This window comes from Microtus oregoni, unplaced genomic scaffold, assembly GCF_018167655.1.
Source record: "Microtus oregoni isolate MIOR12 unplaced genomic scaffold, Mior012 000006F_ref0000085, whole genome shotgun sequence".
NCBI lineage: Eukaryota > Metazoa > Chordata > Mammalia > Rodentia > Cricetidae > Microtus > Microtus oregoni.
This window is the reverse complement of record NW_024543065.1, coordinates 30,790,043-30,805,566: the sequence shown is the minus strand read 5'-3', so window position 1 is coordinate 30,805,566 and position 15,524 is coordinate 30,790,043. Positions and strand designations below refer to the sequence as shown.

At 40.6% G+C, this 15,524-nt stretch overlaps 1 protein-coding gene across 5 annotated transcripts in view; it reads right to left on the bottom strand.

Annotated features, from left to right (window-relative positions):
- Nucleotides 1–15,524, bottom strand: part of Atg5 (autophagy related 5) — a 107,958-nt gene that overhangs the window by 68,997 nt on the left and 23,437 nt on the right. For all 5 annotated transcript variants that reach the window (XM_041654796.1, XM_041654799.1, XM_041654797.1 and 2 more), the window contains 2 exons: nt 15,007–15,085; nt 4,368–4,530 (listed from right to left, as the gene is read on the bottom strand). In XM_041654796.1, the coding sequence (XP_041510730.1) occupies nt 4,368–4,530; nt 15,007–15,085 (242 nt within the window). The remainder of the gene's footprint in view (nt 1–4,367; nt 4,531–15,006; nt 15,086–15,524) is intronic.

Sequence of the window (15,524 nt, the reverse complement as noted above, 5' to 3'; positions counted from 1 at the left end):
GCCTCTAATATACACCCCTATATCATCTTTATCATCATCCTTTAATACGCCACACACAATTTGCTTTTATTTCATGTGCATTGGTATTCTTCCTGTGTATGTCTGTGTGAGGGTGTCAGATCCTTTGTAACTGAAGTTACAAACGGTGAGCTGCCATGTGGGTGCTGGGAATTGAACCTGGGTCCTCTGAAGAACAACCAGTAATCTTAACTGCTTGCTGAGTCATCTCTCCAGCCTGACTATTTCCTCTTAAAACCTGTTTTATGTTAAAAATGGCAAACTGGGGCTGAGTGTATTGGTATATGGATATAACCCCAGCATTCAGGAAACTGAGGCAGGAGGACCCTAAGGTGAAGCCAGATCACACTGTAACCCCATTTCGCTAAAAGCTGAGCCTTGTATTAGTCCTGTTATCTTTTGGTAACATATAATGTGACATTGAACAGAAAACCTTCACATGGATTAGCAATTGCTTCAAAAATAAAAATGCTACTTTCCTTCCTGTTTGTGACTATTAACTCTGTTTCAGAGAGGTGGCAAATTCTTGCATCTAAAATGAAAGCCTACAAAAAAACTGAAAGGCACATTATGCCTTAAATGAGTTTTCTTGGTTTCATAAGCTTTTCTTATTTCTCCTTCAGAGAGCTTCAAAATTAAAATTAGCATTTGAAAGTATTCAAAAATCGTTGAAACTTGTGCTTAGCTTTGGTGCTCTCCAGGTGCAGCTCTGAATGGAACAAACAGACCACTTGCTTTGTCTGAATTTAACAATTTACAACCGCATTAACAAAATGGTGACAACTCTATGACCTCACAAGTAATCAGACCTTATATTTGGGTTAAACAACAACAAAACTCTTAAATATAAAAATCTATTTTCATAAATAAGATTAAAGACTATTATACTATTTATGAAATACCTTAATAGTACTTCCTGATTATGTGAGAAAGAAAGAGAGTAAATCAAAACTTAATAATTTTACTAAGATCACACTATGTTTTGGAGATGAACTACATAAGAAATACACCAACCACAGGAATCATGTAGCGCAATATGGAAAACGTATCAATGCAGCAACACGCATTTAACAAAAACGCATTTAAATGGCAGCGTCCCAGAACATGCAGTGCCATAACCCTGTCTGGTCATCTGTGTCCCCAGATGCTTGAGGATCACACCTTCTGACATAGTGTCAGTGTAAGTTAGATGCTCATGGTTAACTCTACGAATAGAAGACTTCATACAAAAGGTGACGATAAAGAATGAAGACATGAGCAGCTAGACAGTCAGAAAAAGAGAAACAGTATTCCAGGCAGAGAGGACAAGGAAGCACCCATCTTCAAAACATTCTGAAGTGCAACTTTCAGCACTTTATTGCACAATTTACATCTATTTGTGTGTGCACCATGACATTCACGTGAAAGGCAGAGGATAATTACAGCAGCTGGTTCTCTCCTTCCTCTACATGGGTGCTAAGGACTGAGTTCTGGCTGTCAGGCTTGTTGGCGAGCCGAGCACCTGGCTAGTTCTACTGCTTTACTCTACAATTTATTTCGAGTGTGTGTGTGTGTGTGTGTGTGTGTGTGTGTGTGTGTGTAAAGGAGTAGGTAGTGATAGTGGTATTGAAACAAGACCTCATAGTCCAACCTAGCTTGGCTACATAGTTAGGACGGCCTTGAATTCCTGGTCCTCCCGTATCCACCCTTTCTTAAATCTCTAGTTTCTTTGTTTGTGACAGTGTCTCTTGTTGCTGGCCTCCACTTCTAAGTGCTGCGTTTACCTGAAGTGCTACCACAACTGAGGAGGCAGTGTACTTTCTTCAGGTTAAAGGTAATTTTAATAACTTGGTAACAACCTTTGAAGGGAAAAAATGTGATGGTTGCCAAGTTTTGAAAAATTCTAGATGTATAAATATGACACTTTGGAACAATTCCATGTCACCCAGATAAATGAAAATCTAACATAATGAAAAATGTGATTATCACATACATCCCAAAATATGTGTCTTATATGCTGAGGTCACTGAAGTCACAACACCCTGAGTCTGCATAAAGTTCAGTAAATACCAAACAGCCACCCACACTCTGGGCAACAGTGCAGTGTCACTGAGAAAGAACTTACACTGGATGCCTTCTTGGCCAAGGGTAAACACAAAGATACAAGACATGTGACTGTCCTAACAGCCCATGTGCATTGGAAAATGTGGCTCAAAACATGTAATCTTAGTAACAGGGAAGGCTGACATGGCGCCTGCACCTGTAACCTGGGCATTTAGAAAGTAGAAGAAAGAGGGCCGTGAGCTTAAGGCTGACCTTCGCAATATAGTGAAAGTCAGTCTTGGATGGGGGTGGGGCATGATAGCATTATTCCTTGATTTGTGTAACTTTTTCATCAAAACATTAGAAAATTCTATTTGTTACTATTTCATATATAGCAAAATTAAAAGGTTGACTATAAGGAATTTAAAGCACAAAATGCAAACTTTTAAGACAGTGAGAATCTGTCTCAAGAACGGAAGGAAGGAAGGTTGAAAGAAAACAAAACAAAAATTGTTAAGGAGATGGCTCTCTAGTACAATACTTGCTATGCAAGAATGAAGACCTGAGTTCTGATCCTAGCACCCACATAAAAGCCAGGAGTGGTCACATGTGCCTGTAATTCCATTGCTAGTGACACAAAGACAGGCAGATCCCAGGGCTTGCCAGTCAGCCAGTGTGTTAAATTGGAGAGCTCTAAATTCAGTGAAACTCTATGCGAGCAAGTGAGGTGAAAAGCAATAGAGAACCATACCCAAAGTCAACCTTTGGCCTCTGCAGAAACATGCACAGGCAAGCAGCCACCTGCCACATACACACCCTAACACAATTTAACTCCTTTGTAAAACATAGCAAAGTAATGAGAAACCATCTTTGCTATACCTACCTGACCAAAATACTTGTGTTAATCAGCATAAATATTCCATATTTGCATTTTTTCCAGATTACCTCTGAGAGTTGTTTTACTATGAACACCAACAGCCTCACTTAATCTGGGACATTGCCTGCTATCTCCACGTATGCTAATGAGTTCATCTGTACATGGTTCCTCCTGCTGCATGTCTATAGTCCTCATTGTCTTCACTTTCACTTTCAGTTTCTGGACCATTCCATTTTATCCCCATCCATGTTAAATGGACTCAAGCAACTAAAAGTACATAAGGAAACTACAGCACCACATGCCTTGCTGTTTGTGTTGAGAATGGCAAATGCATAGTGATTAATCAACAGACGCACGATGTAATGCTGTCCACACTAAAATGTTAGCAACAGAGGCTGGAGAGATGTCCAGTGATTGAAAATTCTTCCACAGGACACAAGCTCATCTCCAGCACCCTCAACTCAGTTACCAGAAGTTCACAATTGCTGATAATTTCAGTTCCAGAGATTGGACACCCTTCTTTGACCTCCACAAACACCCATGTGACATGTGAATTCATGTGCAAATATGGCATGTTCACACACATGTACACCACTTTTTATATAATTTATATAATTACTTATGGTTAATATGCTACAGTAGCTACAATTTGAGCAATTTACTTAAGGAATGGGTATTACTTAGCCATGCACACTGGACCACAAGAAGCCAGGACTTTAAAATCAACTTTCTTATGTGCATTAGAAGGCAATCAATGCAAGCAAGAGTAAAAAGCCACAGATCTCTACGAGACAGGAATGCACAGGAACTCATTTCCATCAGGAATATTTGCTCTCTTTCCACTGGCTCATTGGCCCCCCGCTCCCTCCCCCATGCATCCTATACTGGCTTAGAACTTGCTGTGCTGCTGATGACCCCCAACTTCTGATCCCCTTGCCTTTACCTCCTACGTACATGCACCAGCACGCCTGCCAGTTATGAGGATAAATCAGGGCTTCTAAGTACTAGGCAAGTACTCTAACAACAAAGCTAGATCCATAGGAGGAGTCTTTATATCCCAGCAAGGCGAGAGAGCACCTGTGCACATAAGCAAACCTACTTCTGGGAGAAAGAAGAGGCTGGACTGAGGACACATCCTTAAGCATGTATGCAGTTCCCAAACATGATCAGAAGGGTCATGCCTAAGGAATGAGGACCAGACTCTTTCTTCAGAAGTGGAACAAAAAGGTTTATGCTATCTTAAATCACGAGCTAAGTGACTGGCCTGTCAGGCGACCCAGGAAAAGAACAATATTGGTAAACTGAAATGGAAGAGATGACTAACAGCAGCTACTCTGTAGATCTGGGCCTGGAGGCCAGTGCTAGTTTACATCACTAATGCACAAACTGCACACAGGTTATGGTTCTGTGCTACCTGACACGGTACTTAGAAGTCAGTCTGGGTAGTTACCATTCTGTAGTCCCATCCAGAGCTGCTTGTGGTCTTTTTTCTGCATTTCATTGATGACTTGACTTTTATGTTTTAAAGCGTCAGCTTCTTTCATACAAGACATAAAATGAGCTTCGACTGCATCCTTGGATGGACAGTGGAGAAGGTCCTTTTCTGGAAAACTCTATCAATGGAAACACACAGAACAAGTATACAGATGCATATTAGCTTCTAAAGAGAACATCCCTTATTTGCCGATGTTCCCAGCCCACCATATTTTATTATCACAATAACTACAAATAATTCTTAGAAATTAACTTAAAAAAAAAAACATTACTGCCGGGCGGTGGTGGTGCACGCCTTTAATCTCAGCACTTGGGAGGCAGAGGCAGGCGGATCTCTGTGAGTTCAAGACCAGCCTGGTCTACAAGAGCTAGTTCCAGGACAGGCTCCAAAACCACAGAGAAACCCTGTCTCGAAAAACCAAAAACAACAATAACAAAAATTACTAATTTGACACAATCTGTACTCTTCCCAAATAATTCTTAGCTGTGAGGTTATCTTTTGCAGGTTCCTAAACATAGTACATGTGTAACATGTATAAGTGACACCAATAATCACAAATGAGTGGCCATTTCAGCCAGAGAACGATTTACAGGAGAGTACTGACATTCCTCTACCACCCGCTTTCAAAAGAAAGTTCACCTCGAGCCAGTCAGGGAAGTTAGGTGTGGGAGACCTGGCCCCACCCCTCATCTGCCATATGGTGGCACGGGCTGGAGAAAGATGTCCTGTCAGCATTAACGTCTGGGTAGGAGAGCTGGCCCTGAGGTCATGGGAGAAGGAGAGCTGCTCCTGTCCCCCACCAGTTGCAACACGTGGGAAAGCCAGGCCCTCTACCTCACCTGGGCAGCACAATAGAGCCAATCCCATTGGTGATGTGGGTGAGCCAGCCCCAAAGCTGTGAGCATGGGAGAGCTGTCCCCATTAGTCATCTGTTGTGTAGTAGCAGGGGCAGGGGAGAAATTGTCCTCCCCCAATTAACGCCTGAGGTAGGTGACAAAGTTGGCCTTGATGTCATAAATGCTGGGGAGCTGTTTGGTTGCAGTGCTTGGAAGAGTGGCCCCTACTCCATGCATGGTCAACACAGCACAGCTGGCCCTGAAGTGTAGGTGTGGGAAAACTGACCCTGAGGCTATAAAAGCACTAGAACTGGTCCCACCCCTTGTTCATTGCTGCAAGGGGTAAAGTAGCCAGGGCAATGCAGGAGAGCTCACCTTGGTGGTAAGGACAGGGGAGAACCGGCAGATGGACCAACGCTATAGCTGCCCAGGACCAGACCCAGGGTTATGACTTGGCCCAGCTCAACATCTACCCCATCTGTGATCTGCTGGAGCATATGAAGGTACTGGTCCTGCAGACCCAAAGCTGCAGGATCTCCACGACACAGGGAAACAACAGGATATCCAAGGACTCCCAGTGAGGGCTCAGCATTGATAGTTTAGCAGAACCCAGAGGCCTCAAACTAGATCAAGGACTCTTTGCCAAGAACACTTGCAAGCAAAGCAATTGAATTAAAAAAAAAAAAAAAAAAAAAAAAAAAAAAGGAGGTCTACCTCAATCCAGGGAGGCTCTGAAATCCTCCATGACAGGAACTCAGAAAAAACAGAAGGCGGGGGGGGGGGGGGGGGGGGGGGGGGGGGGGGGGGGAGGGCAGTAATGCAAAGCAGAGGTCTGTGCAGTTAAAGCAGCTGAGTGAAGTACTGCAAAGACTGACAAATGCTGTCACAACCCTGGCTCCCACTTGTGAATGTATCTTTTTCACATCTACCCAAGTGAGAGTAAATGAGTTTTTTTCAAATCTCGCAATGAAATTACAAAAGATCTTTGATTCATTACATTTCTAATCCTTCCTAAAATGCATTAATCATTGTGTATACTTACTTATTTTTCTGATCTAAACAAATTCTCAAAGATAAAGAGTGTGATGCAATGTCTAATCTATCATTTATCTTCCAAATTAGAAGCATGAGAAACTAAACTTAATTTCACTTTTATAGTAGTACTCTGAAAAGTTCCCTTTATATATCAGTTTGCTTGGGGGGGTGTCTTTTTTTCTTTTTTTCTCTTTATCGTTTTGCACACACACCAAAACCAGGGCTTTTGGTATTTTACCACTGAACTAAATCCTCAGACTTTCCACTAGATATTATAACTGTGTTATTTAATTAGAATATCATGGACTGTCTGTAATGTATCTATATGTATTAGAAGTAACTTAATAGCATTACACCAAAACACTACTTAAGAGCCAGTGAAACAAACTCAGTCTATTAGCAATGGCACAAAACTGATGGTACTTTATTAGAACAATTAAGCAAATTCAAAATATACATTACCCAAAACATATTTCCATGTCATATATAAAGAATCAAATATCTGATGAAACATAAGCTCTCACTCTTTTATCAGCAACTCACCACTAGTACTAGATTGAGCTTTAGAAGGAAAAATATAAAGTCATAGTTTATAAATTCACTTTAATAAAAATCCTAAAAAAATTCTTAACATTACTTTGGTGAACACACAGATGATTTTTTCTTTTTTTTTCTTTTTGGTTTTTTTCGAGACAGGGTTTCTCTGTGGTTTTGGAGCCTGTCCTGGAATGCTGGAATAGATTACTTTTCACGAAAAGAAAGAACATACTGGGAAAAACAATCCCATGCCTGTTATAATCCCAGATTCAGTTGGTGGAGGCAAGAGGAACACAAATCTGAGGACAGTTGGTTATGAAGACTCACAGCCCACCTCCTTCTGTGCCCTCTCTACCCACAATCTCAAAATCAACAGAAGTTAAATGCCAAACATGACAGCAGGTATCCAAAATTTCAGTATTTGAAGACATGAATTCAAAGTCAAGTACAGTGCAGGAACCAGCCAAAGCTATAAAACTCTATCTTAAAATACAAAAGAAAAGAAAGAGTTAAACAAACCAATGCAAAAAATAAATGCACCAGACACCAAATAATGTTAATATTTCTCCATTTTCTTAAAATTCTATTTCTACCAAGGTGTAACCTACAAGCTTAGCTAGAACCAATCATCACTCCTTGCTACAATCTATGGGTATTTATTTCTCATCATGGCTCCTAGGTCCTATTTGTTGAATCTTTATAGATGAGAGCTTTGCTCATTTTCCCCTCTAAGTACTGGTTTACATACATTTACACACTTAAAACACCTATCCAAAAGCAAACACAAGCCTCAACCTCTGCTTCTTTTTGGCTTCAACCAAGATCTATCACCCCCAAGCCTTTTAGTTCTTATCAATTCATTGCCACCAGTTAGCTAGCCTGACTAGTCAGAGAAACACCTTTCAACCGGCTGTTTTAAGCATTTACCAAAAGTCTAACACATGTGACTTTTCTACAGTCACACACAAGTTTCTGTTATCAGCACTTCCCATTTTCTGGCTTGTTTGCTTTTCCAAAACTATTCTTAAATATTGGTGTGGTTTCTGTTTAAAGTATGCAACCTAGCACCCTTTTTATTCATTCCATATCCTTACCTTGAATAATAGTATCACATACTTCCATACCATATATGAACTGTAGATTATTAATATTGTTTCCTGCCAGGATTCTCCTTAGAACCTCCAGACCCACACAAGTCTAGTTAAATGTCCCAGAAGTACAAGCAACTCAACAAACCCAAAGATAAACTAATGCCACCACCACCCCCTCCACATTTTCCATAGCAAACCTAGTCTGGCTATTCTATATTCTAAATAGATCTGGAATTTCCCAGCTTTCATCACTCACCAGTCTGAAAAACCTTGCAACAGCACCCATGAAGCATGTTCTGTCACTGTGATAAAACACTTGACAAAAAGACACTTAAAATTAGGAGGAAAGGACTTATCTGCTCACACCACCAGGTACCAACCCATCAAGGAGGAAAGTCAGAGCAGAAATTCTAGCAAGAACTTGAAGCTGAAACCATGGAGGAATAATGCTTGCTAGCTCACTAACTAGGAGACAGATCCTCAACCAGTTTTCTTACACGGTCCAGGACTGCCTGCCCAAGCTATGGTGCTACTACATGGGGCTGAAACCTCCAACGTTATTTGCAACACACCTGTACACAGTCTATTCTGATCTGGGAATCTTTTCAATTGAGACTCTCAGGTGACTCTAGTCTGTGTCAAATTTATAGTTTAGCTAACAAGGGCACATGCCCATAATTTTACACCCTTGATGATTTTGTACTTGGAGTCACAGTGACCTCCCGAACACTAAGACCTAACCTCCCTCAACTTTTTCTTGTTTTAGAACATAATCAAAGCCATCAAAATTCTAAATTACCTCAGGGTCTGCCAGCCTCCACCCCCTGCCCCGCCCTTCCCTGCACACACTCCCTGCTTTAAGTACCGAGGGGCTCTCAAGGTCAGCATTCTTTGAGTTCTTCCAGCAACACTCATCTCTGCCTTCACATCAACTGTTAGAGCACTCTTAGAACATTCTTTCTCCTTGCCTATTCACTTATACTTCTGGCCAAAGATTCCTCAGCTTCGGGTTCAGCTTCTATGGCACACTGTCTAGAAACTTACACTTTCTCCCAAGTCAAGGTTAACCTCAGGCTGTGCCTACAATGAATTCTGGTCGTTAACATATTTACAGGAAACAGTGCTCTGAAAGTCCATAAAGCAAAGGGTAATGACCTCAACTCTCTCAGTAAATCTTTCTTAAATAAGCCAGATTACTGAGGTGTGGTTCACACACAATGAAACATAGGAAGTTTTAGAGGAATTGACTTTAAATAAGTATCAACCAAATGAGATAGAGAACATTACAACACAGGAACAACCACATCCCCTCATTCCTCACCAAAAGTTAACCACAGTGGCTACCACCACCCTTATTCTCCACCAAGTTTACCACAAATACGATGGCTACCACCTCCCTCATTGTTCCCCAAAAGTTAGTTTACCACAAGTTATTTTGTGTACTGAGCCACAGGCACCCCTTTCTGTACCTCCAGCAATCACTAAGATGGTATGCTGCAGCAGTTTTGTCCATAATAAATGCTCAAAAATAAAATCATATATGAAAATGTGCCACTGACATAGTACACTCTTCAGATTCACTCTCACGATTGCACAGATCAGTAACCGACTTCTCTGTTACTCAGTTGTCAGTGAATGAATGTCATGTGTTTAGCTCTGAAAACCTGTTGCTAGTACGACCTTTACCTGGTTAATAAAGTCACTACGAACAGTCACATGCAAGTGTCCTAGCAGATATCTTTTCAATTTTCTAAATACACAGCTACAAACAGCAATTAATGCCATTCAAAAAGGGGTGAGTTATTTTCTTGAAGTGACAATACAATTTTAGACTCTCCTCAGCAACATTTACAGTTCTGGATACTCAATGTCAAACTTTACCAGTCTTTTTCATTTTAGTCATTCTAGTGAGTGTAAAGTAATCTCTCTCTCTGGTTTTCATTTACATTTCCCTGATGACTAAACATGGTAGGCACTTTTTCATGTATTTATTGGTAATTTCATATGCTCTGCAAACTTTCTGTTCAAATCTTTTGCATTTGTTCCAAAGCAACTGACAAATGAGGTAAGAGGCTGAGCATAATGCGAATTCTGTGTGTACTTACACAAATATTGCCCACGAGAAGCGGCAGGTGCACACTGAATTCTGTACCAGCTAAACAGATCTGAGCAGAAATGCAGCCCCCACATTAGAAATATTTGATGTTAGCAGCCACACTCACAAACACCAGCCACTACAACTTCTGATTCCAAATAACTTTCCCACAGCTTCACAGCTGGCATGTGCCACCTATCTCCACAAGCAAACGTTTAGTCTTACTCAACCTTAAATGTCACCCTTGCTACAGTATTTACATACCTCTCAGCTACATTTCCCCCTGTAAAACTGTGCTGTGGATTACTGCATTCCTGTCTTTTTATGTTATCAAAGGCTGTAAACTTTTCCTACAAGTCTTGTAGTTTTTAACTACACAATCTTAAAAAGCTGTGTTTTTGTTTTTGTTGTTTTGGTAAGGAGAACATGCTGGATTACAGAAGGACTGCTTCTATAAATGGAGTATCACACATCCTTGTCTTCTTCCTGATTCAAATCATAATTAAGGGTCTGGTGAGATGGTTCAGTGGTTAAGAGCACTTCCTGCTCTTGCAGAGGACCCAGGTTAGGTTCCCAGCACCCACATGGCCGCTCACAGTCACCTAGAAGCCTAGTACCAAAAGATATGACACCTTTTCTAGCCTCCACAAGTAACAAGCCCACATACGGTATACATACATTCATTCAGGCAAAATATTCACATAAAATAAAATAAATCTAATCATTTTTAAAATATCAGTTAGGATGATTTTTGCTATGGCCTTGATCAAACTGAGTAAATTCTCTTTTATTCCTAAGCTTGCTAAAGGTTTCAATGGCACTGGTTACTGAACTCTGTTCATATTCTTTTTTTTTCTGTGTCTACTGATTTTGTTCTGTGACTTTATACTTTATTTTGCCAATGTAATGAATTATACTGATTGATAACTCAGAATTGAATCAATGTTGTATTCATGAGATAAACCCAGCATAGTTTGCATTGTGGCTTTTCTAGGTACTTCTGGATTCAGTTTGCTAAATTTTTATAGAAGATTTTTATATCCATGTCCATAGAAGATATTGATCTGCAATTTACTTTTAATTACTTTAATAGTATTGGGGTCAGTTATTCAGTTTCTAAAACAGGTTGGGAAATGTCTTTAGTGCTTGCGTGTCTTTGTGTCCTTCAATCATATATTCCAAACTGTGAGAACTGTGTTGCACTAGGATACAGCAGGATCTGTGTTTACTGAATTAGTAGTTATATTTTAACCTAGAATTCAAAATATTTTGGAGTATATTTACATATATAGTCACACACACAATTAAACAACCTTGGTGACACCACTAAAGCTTTCTTTCAGTTACTAACAAGTCATGGAAGCAGGCAGATGGCGGTGGAGGGAAAACAGAAGGCAGAGGTCCCTACAGCAGGGACTGTAGAGATATGTAGGGACATGGCTGCAGTGACTGTGAAGCTGATAAGAACTACTGAGGTGGATGGAGCTAACATAAAACTTATTAGAACATAATGGATGGAAAGGAAACGAATAACAATAACAACAAAAATCTATAAAGGCTGTGAAAACTGGTGCTTGGTGTGGGAGGTCCTTCTGTCTATATGTTGCTTTTATTGGTTAATGAATAAAGAACTGCTTTGAGTCTATGGCAAGGAAGAACAGGCAGGGAAAGCTAGGCTGTATGCTGGGAGGAGAAAGAAAGGGTGGAGTCAGAGAGACACCACCAAGCCTGCTGGAGAAGGACACTGGAACTTACTTTCTTTCTCTTTCTCTCTCTCTCTCTCTCTTCTTCCTTCCTTCCTTCCTTCCTTCCTTTCTTTTGGACAAGGTTTTTCTGTAGCTCTGGTGCCTGTCCTGGAACTATCTCTTGTAGACCAGGCTGGCCTCGAACTCACAGAGTGCTGGGATTAAAGGCGTGCGCCACCACCACCTGGCAGGACGCTGGAACTTTAGCCGGTAAGCCACAGCCACATGGAGATACACAGATTAATAGAAATAGGTTAAATTTATGTAAAGAGGGTGCCATTTTGTAGTGAGGAGGCGAGCAGGCCTGCTTTTCATCCTGCCCGGCTCCTGCATGGCTAGCTTAGCCCCGGAAATAACAACACAAATTGTATTCTTTTAAACACTGCCTGGCCCATTAGCTCTAGCCTCTTATTGGCTAACTCTCACATCTTGATTAACCCATTTCTATTAATGTGTGTAGCACCACAAAGTGGTGGCTTACCAGGAAAGATTCAGCATGTCTGACCTGGCGGCTGGCTCCATGGCATCTGACCTCACTCTACCCAGCATCCTGTTCTGTTTACTCCGCCTATCTAATTTTCTGTGCTATCAAAGGGCCAAGGCAGTTTTTTTATTAACCAATGAAAGTAACACATAGACACATAACGGTCCTCCATCATTTCCCCTTTTTCTGTTTAAACAAAAATGATGAAGCTCCGGCCCAAGATGGACATAGGTACCGGCTGTAGCCATTTTTATTGCCACAACTCTATGGCGTTTCAAGTTCCTTGCCAGCAAGCAAGCTGCAGCATTCTGCTCACAGACACAGTCAGTCAGACCGCCTGCCTGAAAAAGTCAAGACTTTGCTCTGGCAGGGCAGCCCAGAAAGCCAACATTTTAAAATGGCGCAGCTTTTTTTCCTGCTATGGCTGAAAACCGAAAAGCATGCATTCAGCTTGTCATCAACAATATTTAAGTGTTTCGTGGCAGGACCTCTTAAAAGAGCTGCAGGGTTTTGCAGCTAAAGCTGAGTCAGGAAGCCTCTCTTAGAAGAGAGCGCTTGCTTGCCTCTAGCAAGCAGAGCAGACCCAAGAAATTGCTGCTATCAAGAAAACATGCTTTATTCTATTCTTTCCCAAGCTTTCTCAGGCTTTCTCTGGATGCAGTTATCCACGTCTGGGCGCTATTTGTAGAAGGAGCTGTGGGCTGCATTCCGCCACCCGGTTCCCGGCTGCCTGGCTAGCTATGCCCTGAAATAACCACACACAAATTGTATTCTTTTAAACACTGCCTGGCCTATTATTTTCAGCCTCTTATTGGCTAACTCTCATATCTTGATTAACCCATTTCTATTAATGTGTGTAGCACCATGAGGTGGTGGCTTACCGGAAAGATCTTAAGCTGCGTCCATCATGGAGAGGAAAGCTATAGCGTCTGACTCATTGCCTTCTTCCCAGCATTCTGTTCTGTCTACTCTGCCTACCTAATTTTCTGTCCTATCAAAGGGCCAAGGTAGTTTCTTTATTAATCAATGAAAGTAACACATAGACAGATGACCTTCCTCCATCAAATTTATATGTAAGAGTTAGCCAATAAGAAGCTAGAGATAATGGACCAAGCAGTGATTTAATTAATACAGTTCCTGTGTGATTATTTTGGGTCTAAGCTGCCAGACAACCTGGAACCAACAAGAGGCTCCCTGCAACAGGTGCTATGTCTGCCAAATGGTTACATCATATTGAACAACCCAGGTGAGTTTGCTTAAATTGAAAGCAACCACAGTAACACATTATTTTGCAAAGCACCTTACTGTAGATGCACAGGGAAATAATAAATGGTCAACCAATTAAAGTATGAAGAAAAAGCATCATAGGATGCAAGAGGAGGCTACTTGTTCATTTTCCAGGTGCCCACCCAGACCTGAATAATAACACAGAAACTGTATTAATTACAACACTGTTTGACCAATAGCTTAGGCGTATTCCTAGCTAGCTCTTACATCTTAAATTACCCCATTTCTATTCATCTATGTATCATGACCAGGTTGTGGCCTACCAGTAAGGTTCTAGTGTCTATCTCTTTTGTCAGTTACATGGCATCTCTTTGTCTCTGCCTACTCTCTCTCTCTCTCTCTCTCTCTCTCTCTAATCTGTTTGGATATCCTACCTGGCTTTATTCTGCCCTGTGATAGGCCAAAACAACTTCTTTATTAACCAATGGTAATAAAATTATTCACAGCATACAGAGGGGAATCCCACATGAATACAAAGAATGAAGAGTGGTCTTCAGGAGCTGAGTGACATGATGACTTTCTCATGCTCTTTATGCTTCCCCACTGCCATCTGAGAGCCTCTTGAGAGTGATAACTCAAGATGTTCTCCAGAACCCCATAATGTTGTTCATGAATTGGAAAGTAGGAGGGGCACTACATAAGTAAAGAGGGAGGAGATTATTACGTTATTTTTTATTTTTGTTTCTTAAGATGGGTTTAATGATGTAGTCAAGGTTGGACTCAAACTTATTGTGTAGCCCAAGCCCTAGCTGAGTGTGAACTCAAAACCTTTCTATTTCTACCTCCTGAGCACCAGAGTCACTCTGAGTATCACCATGCTCATCTGTGACCAGTATTTTACAGCTTATTAGGACAACAACAGGCAACATTAAATTTGCCTGGCTTTAAAAGGAACAGGAATCAAAACGTCTCAAAATAGAGGCTCACTAAATCTTTGGAGTCCTGTCAAAGCAGATACAGAAATTCTCAACAGTACTAGGTTGTTCTAATCTCTACTCTCATGCCCACATCTACACCTGGGAATTTTATTTTTATTTTATGTTAGTTTAGAAATATAACTCTATATATTATATATAGGTTATATAGAACAAGTTCTATGACCGTTGGAAACCTAAAACATGGTTTACTCAGCTCTTAAAAAGAGAAGATGTTTATAGATTAAATGTTTTGCCAAAAATTTGGAGTTGAAGAACATCTTAAGGCAAAGAGAACAGGAGTGGAAAGCTAGGGAGTGAGTGAGCAGTCAGATGTGGAAGCACACACCTGCATTCTCAGCACTAAGCTGGCTAAGCAGGAGAAACATTCTGAGTTTGATTCTAACCTAGACCACACAGTAAGGTCCCTTGTCCACATGAGATACAGACTGAGCCCATGTCTTAAAAACAAACAAAATATGAGAAACAATGAATAACTTACTTGAAAAAAAATTCTATTCTATTAAGAACCACAAATGAAACAAATAGGAATTGCCATTTAAACTATACCTTGAAATGTACTGTGATGTTCCAAGGAAGAGCTGAACTTGATGCAAGAAGATCAAATAGTAAACCAATTGGATAATGCCTAAAAATGAAAGGTATATCTTAAAGAGAGAAAAAAATATAAATTTATAACTAAATTCCCAAACAAATTTAAAACACTCTATCACCTACTGTCATAGGCTTTACAGATTACTCACTAAAAGTAACTTTACACAGCTGCATGCCTGGGTTAATACATGGGCTCCATCCAGCTGCCAGGTGTTTTCCTTCTAAACTTTTCATTTCCCATAGGAGTCTCAATAGACCCAAGGGGATTCTCATCAGCTGCTATAGTGTAGTGTTAATTATCACTCAGGTACTTTTAAGAGGAAACTATTTTTTGTAAGTTTATTTAAGCACTAAAATATCTTATTTATTTTTGAGAGAGGACCCCACTATGTGCCTGTGGTTGGCCTGCAACAATCTTAATCAGACTGGCCTAACTACAAGGCAAATTAATCCTTCTACCTCTACCTCCTAAA